At 40.0% G+C, this 16,113-nt stretch overlaps 1 protein-coding gene across 1 annotated transcript; it reads right to left on the reverse strand.

Annotated features, from left to right (window-relative positions):
• LOC109224463 lies at positions 374 to 3,119 on the reverse strand (the record flags this gene model as incomplete). The annotated part of the gene is made up of 3 exons (XM_019389042.1): positions 3,021 to 3,119; positions 1,114 to 1,585; positions 374 to 627 (listed from the first exon to the last, which is right to left on the reverse strand). Coding segments are annotated over exons 1-3 (825 nt in total), but the record flags the coding sequence as incomplete, so codon positions are not given.

The raw sequence follows: 16,113 nt of genomic DNA on the forward strand, positions 1-16,113 counted from the left end.
TCCAAGCAAGACATTGTATGAAGTCTTTGCATCGATCACATGCAACCATGCACTTGATTGCATATCTTCAATGGTGATTCCCAACCTGATCGCACCTATGGCTCTTTGCCCCCCTTGGTTGAATCCTTGGATTATCACATGACTTTTCGAGAGTTCGTATATGGGGTATACCAATCTTCAAGGCGTGGACAATAGCCGCCAACTCTAAATCATGCACTGGATAGTTTTTCTCATGAATCTTCAACTGCCTCGAAGCATAGGCTATAACCTTGCCATCCTGTATCAATACTGCACCAAGTCCAATACGGGAAGCATCACAATAGACGGTATAAGGCCCAGATCCTGTGGGCAAGACCAACACCGGTGCCGTAGTCAGGGCTGTCTTGAGCTTCTGAAAGCTCGCCTCACACTCCTCCGACCATCTGAACCGGGCACCCTTCTGAGTCAACCTGGTCATCGGGGCTGCAATAGATGAAAACCCCTCCACAAACCGACAGTAGTAGCCTGCTAACCCTAAGAAACTCCGAATCTCCGTAGCTGATGCTGGTCTAGGCCAGTTCTTGACTGCCTCTATCTTCTTCGGGTCCACCTGAATACCCTCAGTTGATACAACGTGACCCAGAAATGCTACTGAACTCAGCCAGAACTCACACTTGGAGAATTTGGCATATAACTGACTATCCCTCAGAGTCTAACGAACTACTCTAAGGTGCTGCTCGTGCTCCTCCTGGCTGCGGGAGTACACCAAAATATCATCAATAAAGACTATCACGAACATGTCCAAATATGGCCTGAACACTCGGTTCATCAACTCCATGAATGCTGTTGGGGCATTGGTCAACCCAAACGACATGACCAAGAACTCGTAATGCCCATACCGAGTACGGAAAGCTGTCTTAGGGACATCGGATGCCCTAATCCTCAACTGGTGGTAGCCAGATCTCAAGTCAATCTTGGAAAATACCCTGGCACCCTGAAGCTGGTCGAACAAATCATCAATCCTCGGCAGTGGATACTTATTCTTAATCGTTACCTTATTAAATTGCCGGTAATCTATACACATCCTCATCGATCCGTCCTTCTTCTTGACAAATAACAATGGCGCGCCCCAACGCGAGACACTAGGTCTAACGAAACCCTTATCTAGCAAATCCTGCAACTGGTCTTTCAACTCCTTCAACTCCGGCGGAGCCATACGGTATGGCGGAATAGAAATGGGCTGGGTGCCCGGAGCCAAATCAATACAGAAATCGATGTCCCTATCGGGGGGCATACCCGGCAAGTCTGAAGGAAAAACATCGGGAAACTCCCGGACAATAGGCACAGAATCTATGGGAGGGATCTCGGCACTGGAATCGCGAACATAGGCCAAGTAGGCCAAACATCCATTCTTGACCATGCGTCGAGCCTTCACGTACGATATGACTCTACGGGTAGAATGACCTGGAGTCCCTCTCCACTCTAAGCGAGGCATACCCGGTAAAGCTAATGTCACAGTCTTGGCATGGCAGTCCAAGATAGCGTGATAGGGTGATAACCAATCCATACCCAGAATGATATCAAAGTCGACCATATCTAAGAGCAACAAGTCTACTCTGGTCTCAAGACCCCCAATCACTACAACACACGAACAATAGACTCGGTCAACCATGATAGAGTCACCCACCGGTGTAGACACATATACCGGAATACCCAAGGCATCACTAGGCATGACCAAGCATGGTGCGAAATAAGATGAAACATATGAATACGTAGATCCTGGATCAAATAGTACTGAAGCATCTCGATCACAAACCAGAACCGTACCTGTGATCACCGCATCTGAGGCCTCTGCCTCGGGCCTAGCCTAGAGTGCATAGCAACGGGGCTGGGCCCCACCACCATGAACTATATCCCTAGGTCGATTTGCTGCTAGCTGACCTCCGCCCCTGGCGGTCTGAGCTCCACCTCTATGGCCTCTACCTCTACCTCTATGGCCTCTACCTCCACCTCTAGCTGGCTGTGGAGCATCCGGTGCCTGAATCATAAGACGGGGACCCTGCTGCTGCGATTGAGTACCCCTCAATCTCGGGCAAGCTCTCCTGATGTGACCATATTCACCACACTCATAACACCCCTCTGAACGCTGTGGCTGACCCTGGCGACCTGAATGACCTCCACGGAAACTCTGAAGTGGCGGTGTGCTGATGGGAGCTGACGGTACACTGAGGGACTGCTGATCAGAATAATGCCCACGGAAACCACGATCACTTGGGGCACCCAGAGAAACCTGGAGGGCTGACTGGAAAGGCCTGGAGGGCTGACCTCTATCATAAGAATCTTGCCTCCAGATGAGGCACCACTGAAACGACCTGAGTGACGGGGTCTCTTGTCTGCACTATGGCTACCCCCTGTGCCAGAACCATCTCAACTCGGCGAGCCACATTGGCCGCCTCCTGAAAGCTGATCTCACTACCAGTCTCCCTAGCCATCTGGAGACGAATCGGCTGAATCAAACCATCAATAAATCTCCTCACTCTCTCCCTCTCAGTGGGGAGTATGACAAGAGCATGGCGAGCTAGATCGATAAACCGGGTCTCATACTGAGTGACCGTCATAGACCCTTGCTGGAGGCGCTTAAACTGCCTCCGATAAGCATCCCTCTAAGTAACGGGAAGAAACTTCTCCAGAAACAACTCTGAAAACTGATCCCAAGTCAAAGACAACGACCCCGCTAGTTTGGCTAAACAGAAATCCCTCCACCAAGTCTTGGCAAACCTAGATAAACGGAACGCAGAAAAATCAACTCCATTGGACTCCATAATGCCCATGTTCCGAAGAACCTCGTGGCAGCTATATAAGAAATCCTGGGGGTCCTCAGTAGAAGCACCCTTGAAAGTAGTAGTGAAGATCTTGGTGAACCTGTCCAACCTCCACAAAGCATCTGCGGACATAGCCGCGCCATCGCCGTTCTGAGAAACTACCTCCGGCTGAACCGCCACAGCTGGCTGAACCACCGAAATCTGACCCTGGGGAGCTACCTGCTCCGGAGTACGTGTAGCACGAGTTTGGGATCCTCCTCCACCCTGAGAAGTGGCTGGTGCTACAGGAAGCAATCCCGCTCGGGTGACGATCTCCATGAGGCCTACTAACCGGACCAAAGCGTCCTGAAGAACTGGGGTAGCTATAAACCCCTCTGGGACCTGAGTTGGGCCTACTGGCGCTGCTGGGACTGGGGCCGGAACCTCCTCATCAAAACCGACCTGAGGCTCCGCCGTTGGTGCTGCTGCTCGGGGCTGAGCTCTGCCCCTACCTCGGCCTCTAGCATGGCGTCATCCTCTGCCCCCAGCGAGAGCTACCTGGGGCTCAGACTACTGGTCTGTAGATGAGGAAGCGCGTGTTCTTGCCATCTGCGAGGAAACAGAGTAGAAGTTCAATTAGTATTGAGAAACCAAACCGCACGACAAGAAAGAACAAAGGAGAGATTTTTCCTAACTTGGCAGCCTCTGGGGGATAAGTACAGACGTCTCCGTACCGATCTCTCAGACTCTACTAAGCTTGTCCATGAGTTGTGAGACCTATGTAACCTAGTGCTCTGATACCAACTTGTCACGATCCGGATTTCCCACCCTCGAGGGTCGTGATGGCGCCTACTAATAGGAGCTAGGCAAGCCAACTTAATTAACAATTTCATTAAACACCTGTTCTTTTTTAACAATTAACGGCACTAAATAAAGGCGACGGAATTAAAATCATTAGCGAAAAACTTAAATTTAGATAACTGAATAAAATACAGAAATTCCAACATACGTCTCTACCCCGGGACTGGAGTCACATACTCATGAACATCTAAGGAGTACTACATACAAAGTCTGAAAGAACATAATCTGTTTATCTCGGGTACAATGAGATGACAGCCAAATGTAAAGATAGAAGAGAGACGTCGGGCCTGCGGACGCCTGCAAGCTACCTCGAGTCTCCCTGGACTGAAGGTTTGCCCCCGTGCTAATGCTGCTGCTGCTGCTCAAAACCTGGACCTGTGCAAAAATGCACAAAGTGTAGCATCAGCACAACTGACCCCATGTGCTGGTAAGTGTCTAGCCTAACCCCGGCGAAGTAGTGACGAGGCTAGACTGGACCCCACATAAACCTGTGCAATTATAAATATACAGCGGAAATCGAAGTACAAGGCAACTAACAGTATGGGAGGGGAAACATGCTGTGGGGAGATAACAATATTAACAGTAAATCCAAAGTAATCAATCTAGGTGCAATTTATAATTTTTGGCGAACAAGAAACTAATACCAACACTAAACACATTTGTATCAATAACTGTTGCGGCGTACAACCCGACCCTAATATATTTCAACGTTGTTGCGGCGTGCAACCCGATCCACAATTATCACTGTTGCGGCGTGCAACCCGATCCACAATTATCACTGTTGCGGCGTGCAACCCGATCCACAATTAACATTGTTGCGGCGCGAAACCCGATCCTCATATAACATTGTTGCGGCGCGCAACCCGATCCGTAATGTCTACCTCTCAACCTTGCCCAAGCAACAGTCACAAATAAAGGGCAAGGGAGTAAACAAGTATTTGGAAGGGAATCCCAACAAGGGTACACAAACAACCAATAACAACTATGTAAGGGTAAATCGTTATTTCTCTTTTTCTTTCATTTTCATATCCTAGTTCTCATTAGCACTCGTGTCAAGCTCCAAGGCATTTCTCATCTCATATTCTCTCACCATTTGTATTTCAGACCGAGTTAATGCTCCACGAAGTTCCACAATCACAATATCCTTCACAAGGTGTTTACAACGCATAGAAGCCATCAATTAAGCATGGAAGGCATAACAATATCCAAACAATCCACATNTTGCAGGCGTGCAACACGATCCCATTTCCTTACATCACGTGGTAGGCGTAACCACACGACTCCCATTACAATAATATCACGTGGTCGGCGTGCCACACGTTCCCATTTCATAATAACTCGTGGTCGGCGTGCCACACGATCCCATTTCATAATATCACGTGGTCGGCGTGCCACACGTTCCCATTTCATAATAACTCGTGGTCGGCGTGCCACATGATCCCATTTCATAATAACTCGTGGTCGGCGTGCCACCAATCCCATTTCATAATATCACGTGGTCGGCGTGCCACACGTTCCCATTTCATAATAACTCGTGGTCGGCGTGCCACACGATCCCATTTCTTTCAACACAATACACAACATAATCCCGGCAAGGGAGAAAGATGTTATAATAACTGTCCCGGCAAGGGAGAAATGTAATATAATAAACTATCCCGGCAAGGGAGATCCAGCTATAACCAAACTCATTCAATTTCTACTTAACACAATTAAATCCAAACTTAGTCTCAACAATTACTGGCTCAGTGTTAAGGATTTCTAACCAATTCCTCATAAATAACAATTACAAATTTGATAATTTAGCAAATTAGGACTCACGGTCATGCTCGACACCAGTGTATAGATACTCGTCACCATGCCTATACACCGTACTCGACAAATAGCAATTAGCAAATAAGACTCTACTCCTATTCCCTCAAGCCAAAGTTAGACCAAACACTTACCTCAACTTCCACGGCCAATACAATCCTCCACAATTGCTTTCCCTCTCGAATTCGGCTCCAACTCAACCAAATCTATGCAATAAGGACTTCATGTTATCAATATGTGCTAAACAAATCAAACCCAATGACTAATTATAGCTTTTTCATCAATTTACCCCCAAAGGTCAAAAATGCCCCCGGGCCCACATGGTCAAAACCCGAGGTTCGAACCAAAACCCGATTACCCATTCCCCCATGAACTCAAATATGTAAGTTATTTTGGAATCGGACCTCGAATTGAGGTCCAAAACCCCCAATTTTAGAAAACCTAGGTTCTACCCTAAATTCCCAATTTCCCCATTAAAATCTTTGTTTTGAAGTTTGAAATTATGTTTAAAGATGTTGAGTAAAGAAAATGAGTTAGAAATTCACCAATCGTTTTGGAGAAGAAGAATCGTTTGGAAAATCGCCTCTTGTGTTTTGGGTTTTGAAAAAGTGAAAAATAACTGAAAATCCCGACCTTATATACCCTTCTGAAGACTCAGCGCGGACCGCGCAAAAGTGCACCGCGGCCGCGCTGAGGAGCTGGAATTTCACACTCTCTGAACCCACCCAGCGCGGACCGCACTGATTTGGCATGCGGTCGCGCTGAGGGAATGGACTGAACCCCCCCCCCCCCAGTCTCTGAATCTTCCAGCGCGGACTGCACTGATTTGGAACGCGGCCGCGTTGGTTAACCTGGAAATACTGGCTCTCTGAACTTAGCCACGCGGACCGCGCATAGATGACCGTGGCCGCGCGGCTTCCACCGCAGCCGCGCAGCACGCACCGCGGACCGCGGGCGCGCTGGAGCCTGCAAATTCCCGAACCTTCAACATCTGATATTTTCTAAGTCTAAGACCTCCCGGGACCTACTCAAAAACTCACCCGAGCCCTCGGGGCTCCAAACCGAACATACACATAAACTCAAAAACATCCTACGGACTCATCCGTGCGATCAAATCGCCCAAACAACATCATAAACATCAAATTAGGCCTCAAGACCCATGATTTCCTTCCAATTTTTCATAAAACATCAAGTTTAGAGTTTTAAGTCCGAAACACGTCAATCGACGTCCAAATTCAACCAAACTTTACAGCAAGTGCTTAACCGTACATAAGACTTGTACCGGGCGTCGGAACCAAAATACGAGCCCGATACCACAGTCTTTTAATCAAATTTCACTTTCCAATTCCTTAATTATTTTCAGAAAACAATTTCACATAAAAATTTATTTCTCGAACTTGGGACCTCGGAATTGATTCCGGGCATACACCCAAGTCCCATATTTTCCTACGGACCCTCCGGGACCGTCAAATCATGAGTCCGGGTCCGTTTGCCCAAATCGTTGACCGAAGTCAAACTTAACCAATTTAAATAACAAGATTTAACATTTTTTTCTCACAAATGTCATATTTAAACTTTCCGGCTACGCACCCGGACTGCGCACACAACTCGAGGCAACCCCAAATGAGGTTTCCAGGGCCTCAAAAGTACAGAGGGAGTAGGAATACAGGTGATGACCCTTTGGGTCGTCACATGTACCGAGTTATTCTTCAACATAATTTCACTGTCCTAATATAACGCAACCCTAATTAGTCTCTCATTCATCATTGTTGGAAGATTCAAAAAAATAAAAGAATAAAGATGAATTATAAAGGAAGAATTTGTATCAAATACTGAAATATGAGTTTTCATGTAATATAGTTCGGTTTAAGTAGGGTTGCACGGATATGATTGAAAGTACATGAGAATTGTTAAAGATAAGGTTGGCATGAGGGGTGGACTACCTACAGCTCATGCCTGCCATACACTATAGGTAGGATGGTTCTTCCTTTTTCGGAAAATGGCCTAATTTTCCCCTCTACTTTTATTTATTGTTTAATCATGTACTTCGTTATACTTTTCGTTCAGATTTACCACTGCTATTCGTCAAAGTTATATATTTGCCCCTATTTTAATGACCAAGACATGTGGCGCCTTCTGAGGATTGAACCAACCCAACATTTTAAAAGAATCCAACCTAACTCGTTACCCATAACCGACCTGACCCTATTCGCCTCTTACTCTTTTTAAAAACAAATCACACACCCCCGCAACCAAACCTATCTACACACAACAAACACAACACAAACTCCGACAAGTCACCTACAGTTGTTTTGAGCAAATTCTGCTCTATCATGATTCTTCTATATGTCCAGATCTTACCTTACAAAAGCTTAAGTCCGGCAAAACATCGGCAGTCATGGAGGTTCTAGCAATTTTGGGTAAAATTTTCCATAAGTGAACCAATTAGTGATTTTTGTTTGCTAAAAATTTATTTGTTAGTGCTATAATGTCTACGAAGTGAAACCAATCTATGCTGGTTAACGGTAAAAACAACGAAAACAGAGATATTCAATGACTTTTCCAAGTTTTAAGACATAAAGATAGAATTTAGATTTGTGAAGAATTTTTACATTTTTGTTTGACTTAGAAGTACTTACATTTTGATTTAATTTTGTAAACAATATTATTTGTTTTGGAGAAGAAATGGGGTGTTGGTGGTGGTAGATTCGTTGGTGGAGGTGAAGGAGAGGTGGAAAAGAAAGATTAAAAAAGAAAAAGAAAAGATTTAGGCTTATTTTATGTATTTTCCTGTAAGCATATTATTTCGATATTAATCAATTCATAAATAATAGCGGGTTTATGCGAGGTTAATACTATGTTAACTTCTATTTTTTTTATAATATGGATACTTATATTATATATAAAACTAGAAGTTGTTCTTAGTACATGTACTTCGAAAGTAAAAATTGTCAAACATTGGTGATCCAATCTTAGTGACATTTTGATTCCCTAGTAGTTTTAGTCTATTAGAAGCCGAAATGTCTAGTGACTTCTTGTAGTAGTGGACATCCTCCAGATCCTTTGCTAGTTGTAAGTTCACAAAATGTGGTGGAGTTGGATGTAGTTTTGCTGTGTCCTTGCTTGGTTGCCAAAAAATATATTCTCATGCATCCTTTGCCATTAGGTGTGCTACTTGGTTTCCTTCACGGAAGTTATGCCGTAGGAACAGGTCCTTCTGCTGGAGCATCAATAACCTGCATGAGTGAACAGTGTTAGTTACGACAAAGTGATCTTGGTTTATTTCATTGATGGCTTCAGTAGAGTCTGTTTCTAATTCTAGTGGGAACAGGTCGTAAATTGTTGCTATTCTTAGTCCTTCTTGGATTGCTTAGAGTTCTGAGTGTAATGGAGATTGTGCTTTGTCTATCTTTTGAAACCCTAAAATCCATTTTCCATAGTGGTTTCTAAAGACTCCACCCATGCCTGATTTGTTACCTTCGTGTTTGAAGGCCCCATCAGTGTTCAGTTTATACCAGTCACGTTGTGGGGGATGCCATTTTATGGTTATAATGGATTTATCCGTGGGGGTTGCACCAGTGGAGTTAAAAAAGAGGAACTCAAAGGCCAATTTGCAAATGTCGTTCATGCGTGGGGTGTAGTGAGTGTTGTTGACATTGTTGTTATTTCTGTTAATCCAAATTCCCCATAGAAGAAAAGGGAGAAGATTATTCCAAGGAAGTTTTAGGGGGAGGGTGTTGATGCTCTTATCCTTTAATTTGATGAGCCAATGAGTGTCCTCATTAGAAATCAGATTTGCAATTTTTAGTTGTTTCTATATGCATGAGACAATGGGGCAAGTGAGAAAGATGTGAGTGATTGTCTCCTCTTGATCTTGGCAACTGGAGCAGTTTGGGTTTATGTTGATCCCAATATGTTGGAGATATGAACGGCATGGAATTTTATTATGAAGAGTTTTCCAAATGAAATATCTTATTTTATTTGGACAAGGCAATTTCCATATCCACTCGAACTCGTGATTAGTCTATATGTCCCAATGGTTCAGTAATTGATAGCAAGATTTTGTATTGAATATTCCATTTGGGCTAAGTCTCCATAGAGGCTTATCAAAGTTTTGAAGGGGTAGAGGTATTGAATTGACCTTATCCAAGATTGAGGGGGGAATGATAAAGGAGGTTTTGTTGAAGTTCCATTCCCCTTTGTGGAGTAATTTCTTAATGGGGAGAGTGTTCTCATTTAGTTGAAGAGGACCTTCAATGCATGCTCTCAATGGCGGTAATTGGGGGATCCATTGAGTCTCCCAACTGTTTAGGTTGGAATTTTTGCCAGGGAGCCATTGAATTCATTGGCTACAGGTTTTCCAACCATTAAGGATATTTTTCCATATGAAGGAGGAGCGGCTGTAACTCTTATTGCTATATTTGCGGATTAGGAGGTTAGCCCAGGGGGAGGAAGTATTATTAAGTAATCTCCATGATAAGCTACTTAATAAGACTTGATTTTTTGAATGGGCATTTTCATTCCTAGACCTTCCAAAACTTTAGTCTTAGTAATTATATTCCAATTAATAAGATGAAGCTTTTTACGATTTGTCGTGGTACCCCAAATAAAATTCCTTTGAATTTGATCAATTTGTTTAAGAAATTTTTTGGGGAGCATGGTGTATTACATAGCATGGTTTGGGATTGAATTGAGGGTTGCTAGTGCTAAGGTAGTCCTTCCTGCTATGTTGAGGAAGTTTGTTTTCCAGTTGGAAAGCTTAGCCCGCATTTTATCGATAATGAAATGATAGTCAGATGCCTTGGGAGCATTGTTGAGGATTGGAAAGCCTAGATAGGTTCCAAATTTATTGGTAATCTTAATGTTGAATCCTAAGGCAATCTCTTTGGCCAGCTGTATAGGGAAATTTTGTGAGAAACTGACTTTTGATTTTTCCTTATTGATTTTTTGCCTTGACATATTGCAAAAAGTATTAAGGATGTTCTTGATGGTATGAAGGTTTTTTTTATCAGTCTTTGCCATAAGGGTTAGATCGTCTGTAAAGAACAAATGGGATATACTAGTGTGTTGGTTATTTAGGCTAATAGGATCCCAAAGGTTGGTATCTACTTGATGGCAGATCAGACGTGATAGTATTTTCATACACAGGATGAAAATAACGGGTGATAGGGGGCAACCTTGTCTGATCCCCCTACTTGGGGCAAAGAAAGAAGTTTTGACACCATTTACCAAAATAGCAATATTGCTAGTACTGATACAGTTGATAATGAGATTCTTTATTTTGGTTGGGAATTGAAAGTGAGAGAGTGTTAAGTAGATGAAGGACCATACCAATCTATCAAATGCTTTTCCAGGTCCAATTTAAGGATCATGTGACCCTTTTTCCCTTTTATTTTTTTGAACTGGGATATCAATTCTTGAATTATGATAGCATTGTCTGACGACCTTCTACCCTTTAAAAAGCTAGCTTGGAAGGGGCTAATGATTTGATTAAGGAAGGGTTGAATCCTATTAGCAATGATTTTTGCTATGATCTTATAAATGGTATTATAAAGACCTATGGGTCTAAAGTCTTTCAGGTTATTGGCATTGGGTATTTTGGAGATTAGACAAATGAAAGTATTGTTAATTTCATGGGGGAGAGTTTGGGTATTGAATACTTGAGTGCATAGGTCTATAACTGATTGACCTACGATACTACAGTATTTTTGGTAAAAGAAAAAGGGTGTATGCCATCCAGTCCGGGTGATTTAAAAGGTTTGAATGAAAAGATTGCTTTTTGAACTTCACCCTTAGATAATTGATCATCAAGGATAGATAGATCAATATTGGTGAAATTTTTGGTGGAAATTTGTTTTTAAGAATTGTAAGAGGGGAATAGGGTCGGGCGAGTTAAGGGTACGAGTCGGGTTGGAATTTTTAAAATATTGGGTTGGCTCAATCTCTCGGATGGCGTCACATGTCTTGACCGTTAAAATAGGGGCGAATACATAATTTTAATGGACAGTAGGAGTATATCTAAATAGAAAATATGACGGGAGACATAATTGAACAGTAAATGAAAGTAAAAGAGGCAAATCATACATTTTCTTAAGTTAGTCTGATTTAGCGAATAGCTAGTTTGCTTTTATGCTACTTTGATTCGGAACTCTAGTTTTCTCCTAAAAAGGGTATGAGATAGAGCAAAAGATGGAATCTACTTGGTTCTAGTGCTTGAAAAAGCCAAACGGAAAAGGGCCAAATATATCCCTTTACTATCAAAAATTGTTTAAATCTACCCTCCGTTATACTATCCGTTTAAAATTATCCTTGCCGTTATACTTTTAGATCAAAAAAGCCCCTGGGTCTAATGGCCGAGACACGTGGCATGCTAGTAAAGTGTAAAACCGAACCGAATTAAAATACTCGATCCTTCAAAAGGTTTTAACCCATGTACCCGACCCAAAATCCTTCACTTAAAATCAGTTTCACCATCTTTCACCCGAACTTATCGCCGTCGACCGTTCTTAGCCGCCTTAGTATACCTCCACCTTCGGATAGATATTTAAGTACATTGACTAATCACCTGGATGTTTGGGTTTAAAATCCTGAATTCTCAGTTAGAATTAGCAGTGGCATACATTATACTAGGCAAGTTTTTTACCGCCACCACTACCATGGCTGCTTTCTAAGAACTTGGGAAGTTCAAAAACTTCAGCTTTAGTAATTAATGAACAAAGTTCTACGATTCCAACTTTTTTGTCCCCAAATGGGTTTGCACTTTTGCGTCAATTTTATCCAACGCAGTTCTTCACAATCAATGACTACATTCAACCAGAATTTTCAATTTTCAATTTAATCAGATTATAGTACAAAGAAACCACGACATAGATTTTTCAAATACTAATGAACACTAATTCCATATTTTCAAGACCCAAAACATTGAGCCCAGCAGACTTGAGAACTTGGATATCTCCTTGTTCTTCAGTTAACTCCATCCGATAATCAAAAGCTTACAAGTGTACTTTGTTCTTGTTGAATTCTCTGTTCACTTTTTGAAACAAAGAAATCGCACAAACTCCTATATGCACCAGTCGGACTCGAATTTCAACCATAGCTTCTAATCAACTTTATTAATTTTTGTTATTTGCAAGGAAGGATATGACTTAAATGGCTAATGGGTCGTAGAGGCTTCATTTGTCATAATTATTGTATATGAAATTATTTGTCCACTGTCTTCGCCGGTGAAGGAAATAGTTAAAAGTAAAGTAAAGGAGATAAAAGAACCCACTGTTTGAACAAGAAAGGATGAAGGGCAGGTCGGGTAGGTGAGCTTGACCAGGGTAGATTAAATTGGGCATGAATCTTTAATTAAGGAACTGACACGTGGCTCTCCGTTAAAAATAAGGGTAAATTTATTTCATAGTATAACGATAGGGTTTAAAATGACCAAATAATATAACGGATGGTAGATTTAAATAATTTTCGATAGTAAAAGGATATATTTCGCCTTTTCCGAAAGCCAAATCACCGTGATTTGTCAACAGTCAACCCTTCACCAACTCATAAGGGTCCCATTTCATTGAACCCTAAAGATCCCTTACACGATATGCTATTTATTAAGTAGGAGTAAAATATACTCCATTACTATTGTGTAGGCAGCACTCGCTCACCAACCTCTTCGATTTTCCGTCACTTTTTCCCTTGATATTTATTGTCCACCATCTTTCTACTTTCTATCCACACAGATATTTTTTTGGACATTCAGTCAAATGACCCGCAAATTTTAAAATATATTGTCGTTATTCAGATCTCGAAGAGATTTTGAGTTCTTGAAAGTTTCTCTTGACGTGACAAACACACATATTAGCTCTATATTAGCTCTGCATCATTCCCTATATAACAATGCGCTAGAGATAATGTAATGTTTTTAAACTCATATATAAAATAAGAAGTAACGTTTATTATGTAGAACTCGGTATTGCTTGGAGTTTAAGAAAGAAAAAAAGAATTTTAAATTTGTGGTCTCAAAATAAACCTTAGATATTTGTGTGGCTAAAAATTATCTACGCATTTTAAAGTTAAATTGTTACCAAATACATAAATGTGTCATTCATATTGAGAGTAACTAAAAAGGAAAGAGTGTCACATAAATAAAGACGAGAGAGTAATAGTTATTTCATCCTACTGTAGAGAATAATCTCAAAGGGAAAATGAAATATAGATTTAATAACGATCTAACCAAATATAAAATGAATTTATAAAATTTTAATCAATAACAAGAATCATAAGATTAAAACTATTCTCATTGTTCCATTTTATGTGATATTTTTCCATTGAATAAATCTCACTTTATACCTATTAATTTTAAACTATTTACCTTTTAATGCCCAGGTCCAAACTATTTACTACTCCTACCCATGGGGCCCAAACTATTTACCCGGTTAAAATGAAATAGAAGTGGAAGAAACCTGGTAAGCAGAACAACACCGAATATGAATTGGGGAAGGAAGTCGGCACGAGGGGGTTGGTGCTTACAGCTGTAAATGGAGTTCCATTCTTCCTCTATTTTCTTCTTCTTCTCTAAACCCATTAGTTTGCTAGAGTTAACACTTGAATTCGTTTCCATTTCTATTATGGGGTTTAATTCTAAAATGATTTTCTCTTATTGTAGTATTCTGGAAAACGAGTTTGGGTGAAGAGAAAGAAGAAGGTATTGTATTAGCTTTTGGTTGGAAAACTAATACCTTTTTCTTTCTCTTCACCCAACTCGTTTTTGGAGATTTATTGTACAAAAATTCAAATCCACCATTGAAGGACCTTGAAGCTTGAAACTCATAACTTGGTTTGTTTGAGTTTTTAATTATTTTGATCCGCTCCTATATGGGTTTGTTTGGAAAGTTGATTGGAGGTTGTAGCTAAAGTTTTAGTCAATTTGGTGGAGATTTTGTGGTAGATTTTAGAAGTTTGGGTTGAAATATAGTTGAACAAGAGAAGAAGACGAATTTGTATTGTATACTCAAATAGTATACAAATATACCATTTTGGTATACAATTCATTCCAACTATATACCCTATTAGTATAGCTATATACTATATTGGTATCATATGCTAGTTGAATCATTTTTTGGTTGTATTAGCTGCCTATATTAGTACATTATTTGATTTTCTTTTAAAAATAGTAATATAGTTCAATATCTTAAAATACTTTATCACATTAATATGTGGTACACTATTTTTTTATTTTTCTCTTTATGCATGTGTGTTATGTAATAGTAGTATAGTCATATAGTTGTCGGGAATTAACTAGTAAAACTGTATACCATGTTGTATAGTTATATGTCATATTGGTATCACATGGTAGTTTGAACATTTTTTTGGTTGTTTTGGCTGTATTTTTAAGTGAATTCTATTCTGAAATTATTTATATGAACATGATTTGCAGTGCTGGAAAAATTTTGTGCTGATGGATATAGATTATGTGTATTATGTAATAGTTTTATAATTATAGGCAATTGTTGGAACGACCCATACAACTATATACCCTGTTAGTATATGGAATGAGCAAGTTGCTTTGCGAATATTTACTTTCAATGCGAGCATGTAATTTTCTCATACTTTTATTGTATCCTTTAATGTTTTGGTACAGTAGTATAGTCACGGATAGTTGTAGCAATATTCTAAAGCAATCATATACTCTGTTGGTATACATGTATACCATATTGGTATCATGTGGTACTAGAAGTCTTTTTTGCTACTTATATTTTTATTGCATTTTCCAATATTTTATTATAATTTATATTCTAACTAGTATATATGGAGATTTAGTGGTCGTAGATTATATTGTCTTGCTCCACACTAGTTGGTGTTACTGCTAATGGTAGAGTATGTACTAATATTTGTAGGGAAGGAGATCAAGGTTTGCATGGCAATCACGTGGAATTAAAAAAGGAACAAGAAATAAAGAAAAAAAATAAAAAAATAAAGAAGGAGTCAAATTTGAGTGTGATATAAGTTATGGTAAAAATAACAATAATACGATTTGGGCAAAAATAAATGAATAAAAGAGAAAAAATAAAAAAATAGGAAGAAAATGAGAAAAAAGAAAAGGAGAAAAGAAAAGAAAAAAGGAAAAAAGAAAAGAAGCATAGAAATAAAAAAGAATGGAGAATAAAGAAAAAATCCCCACAAAAACTACTATGGGTAGGAAATGTAATTAGTTTATGGGTAGAAAAACAAATGGGTAGACAAGGGTAAATAGTTTTATTTTTATGGGTAACTGTGTCAAAACCCCGATAAAAATTAAGAAAGAAAGGATTTTTTTAAACTTATGATCTAAAATAAGCTATGAATATCTTTTTTATAAGTAAATATTTTTTATTTATTGAAGTTACGTACATAAACATAAACGGATAGTTGGATATGGAGCCCCAACTTCAGGAGACAAAACTCAAAACAAACCACTAACAGAACATCATAAATCAAAGTAATCTAAGGGTAATAATTACAAACGATAGAAATTTGTTTGGTTATAACTTTTTTAAGGGTAAATATTAAATTAAATTATTACTTTTTTTTAAAAATGGCTCTTTCGTTTTGAAACAGACTTAAAGAAAAAGTGCATAACCTAAAATGTGATAATGATAGTAAGTAATTTTCTCGACTTTTTTTAAAAAATTAGTTT

The sequence above is a fragment of the Nicotiana attenuata genome, chromosome 3 (genome assembly GCF_001879085.1).
Source record: "Nicotiana attenuata strain UT chromosome 3, NIATTr2, whole genome shotgun sequence".
Taxonomy (NCBI): domain Eukaryota; kingdom Viridiplantae; phylum Streptophyta; class Magnoliopsida; order Solanales; family Solanaceae; genus Nicotiana; species Nicotiana attenuata.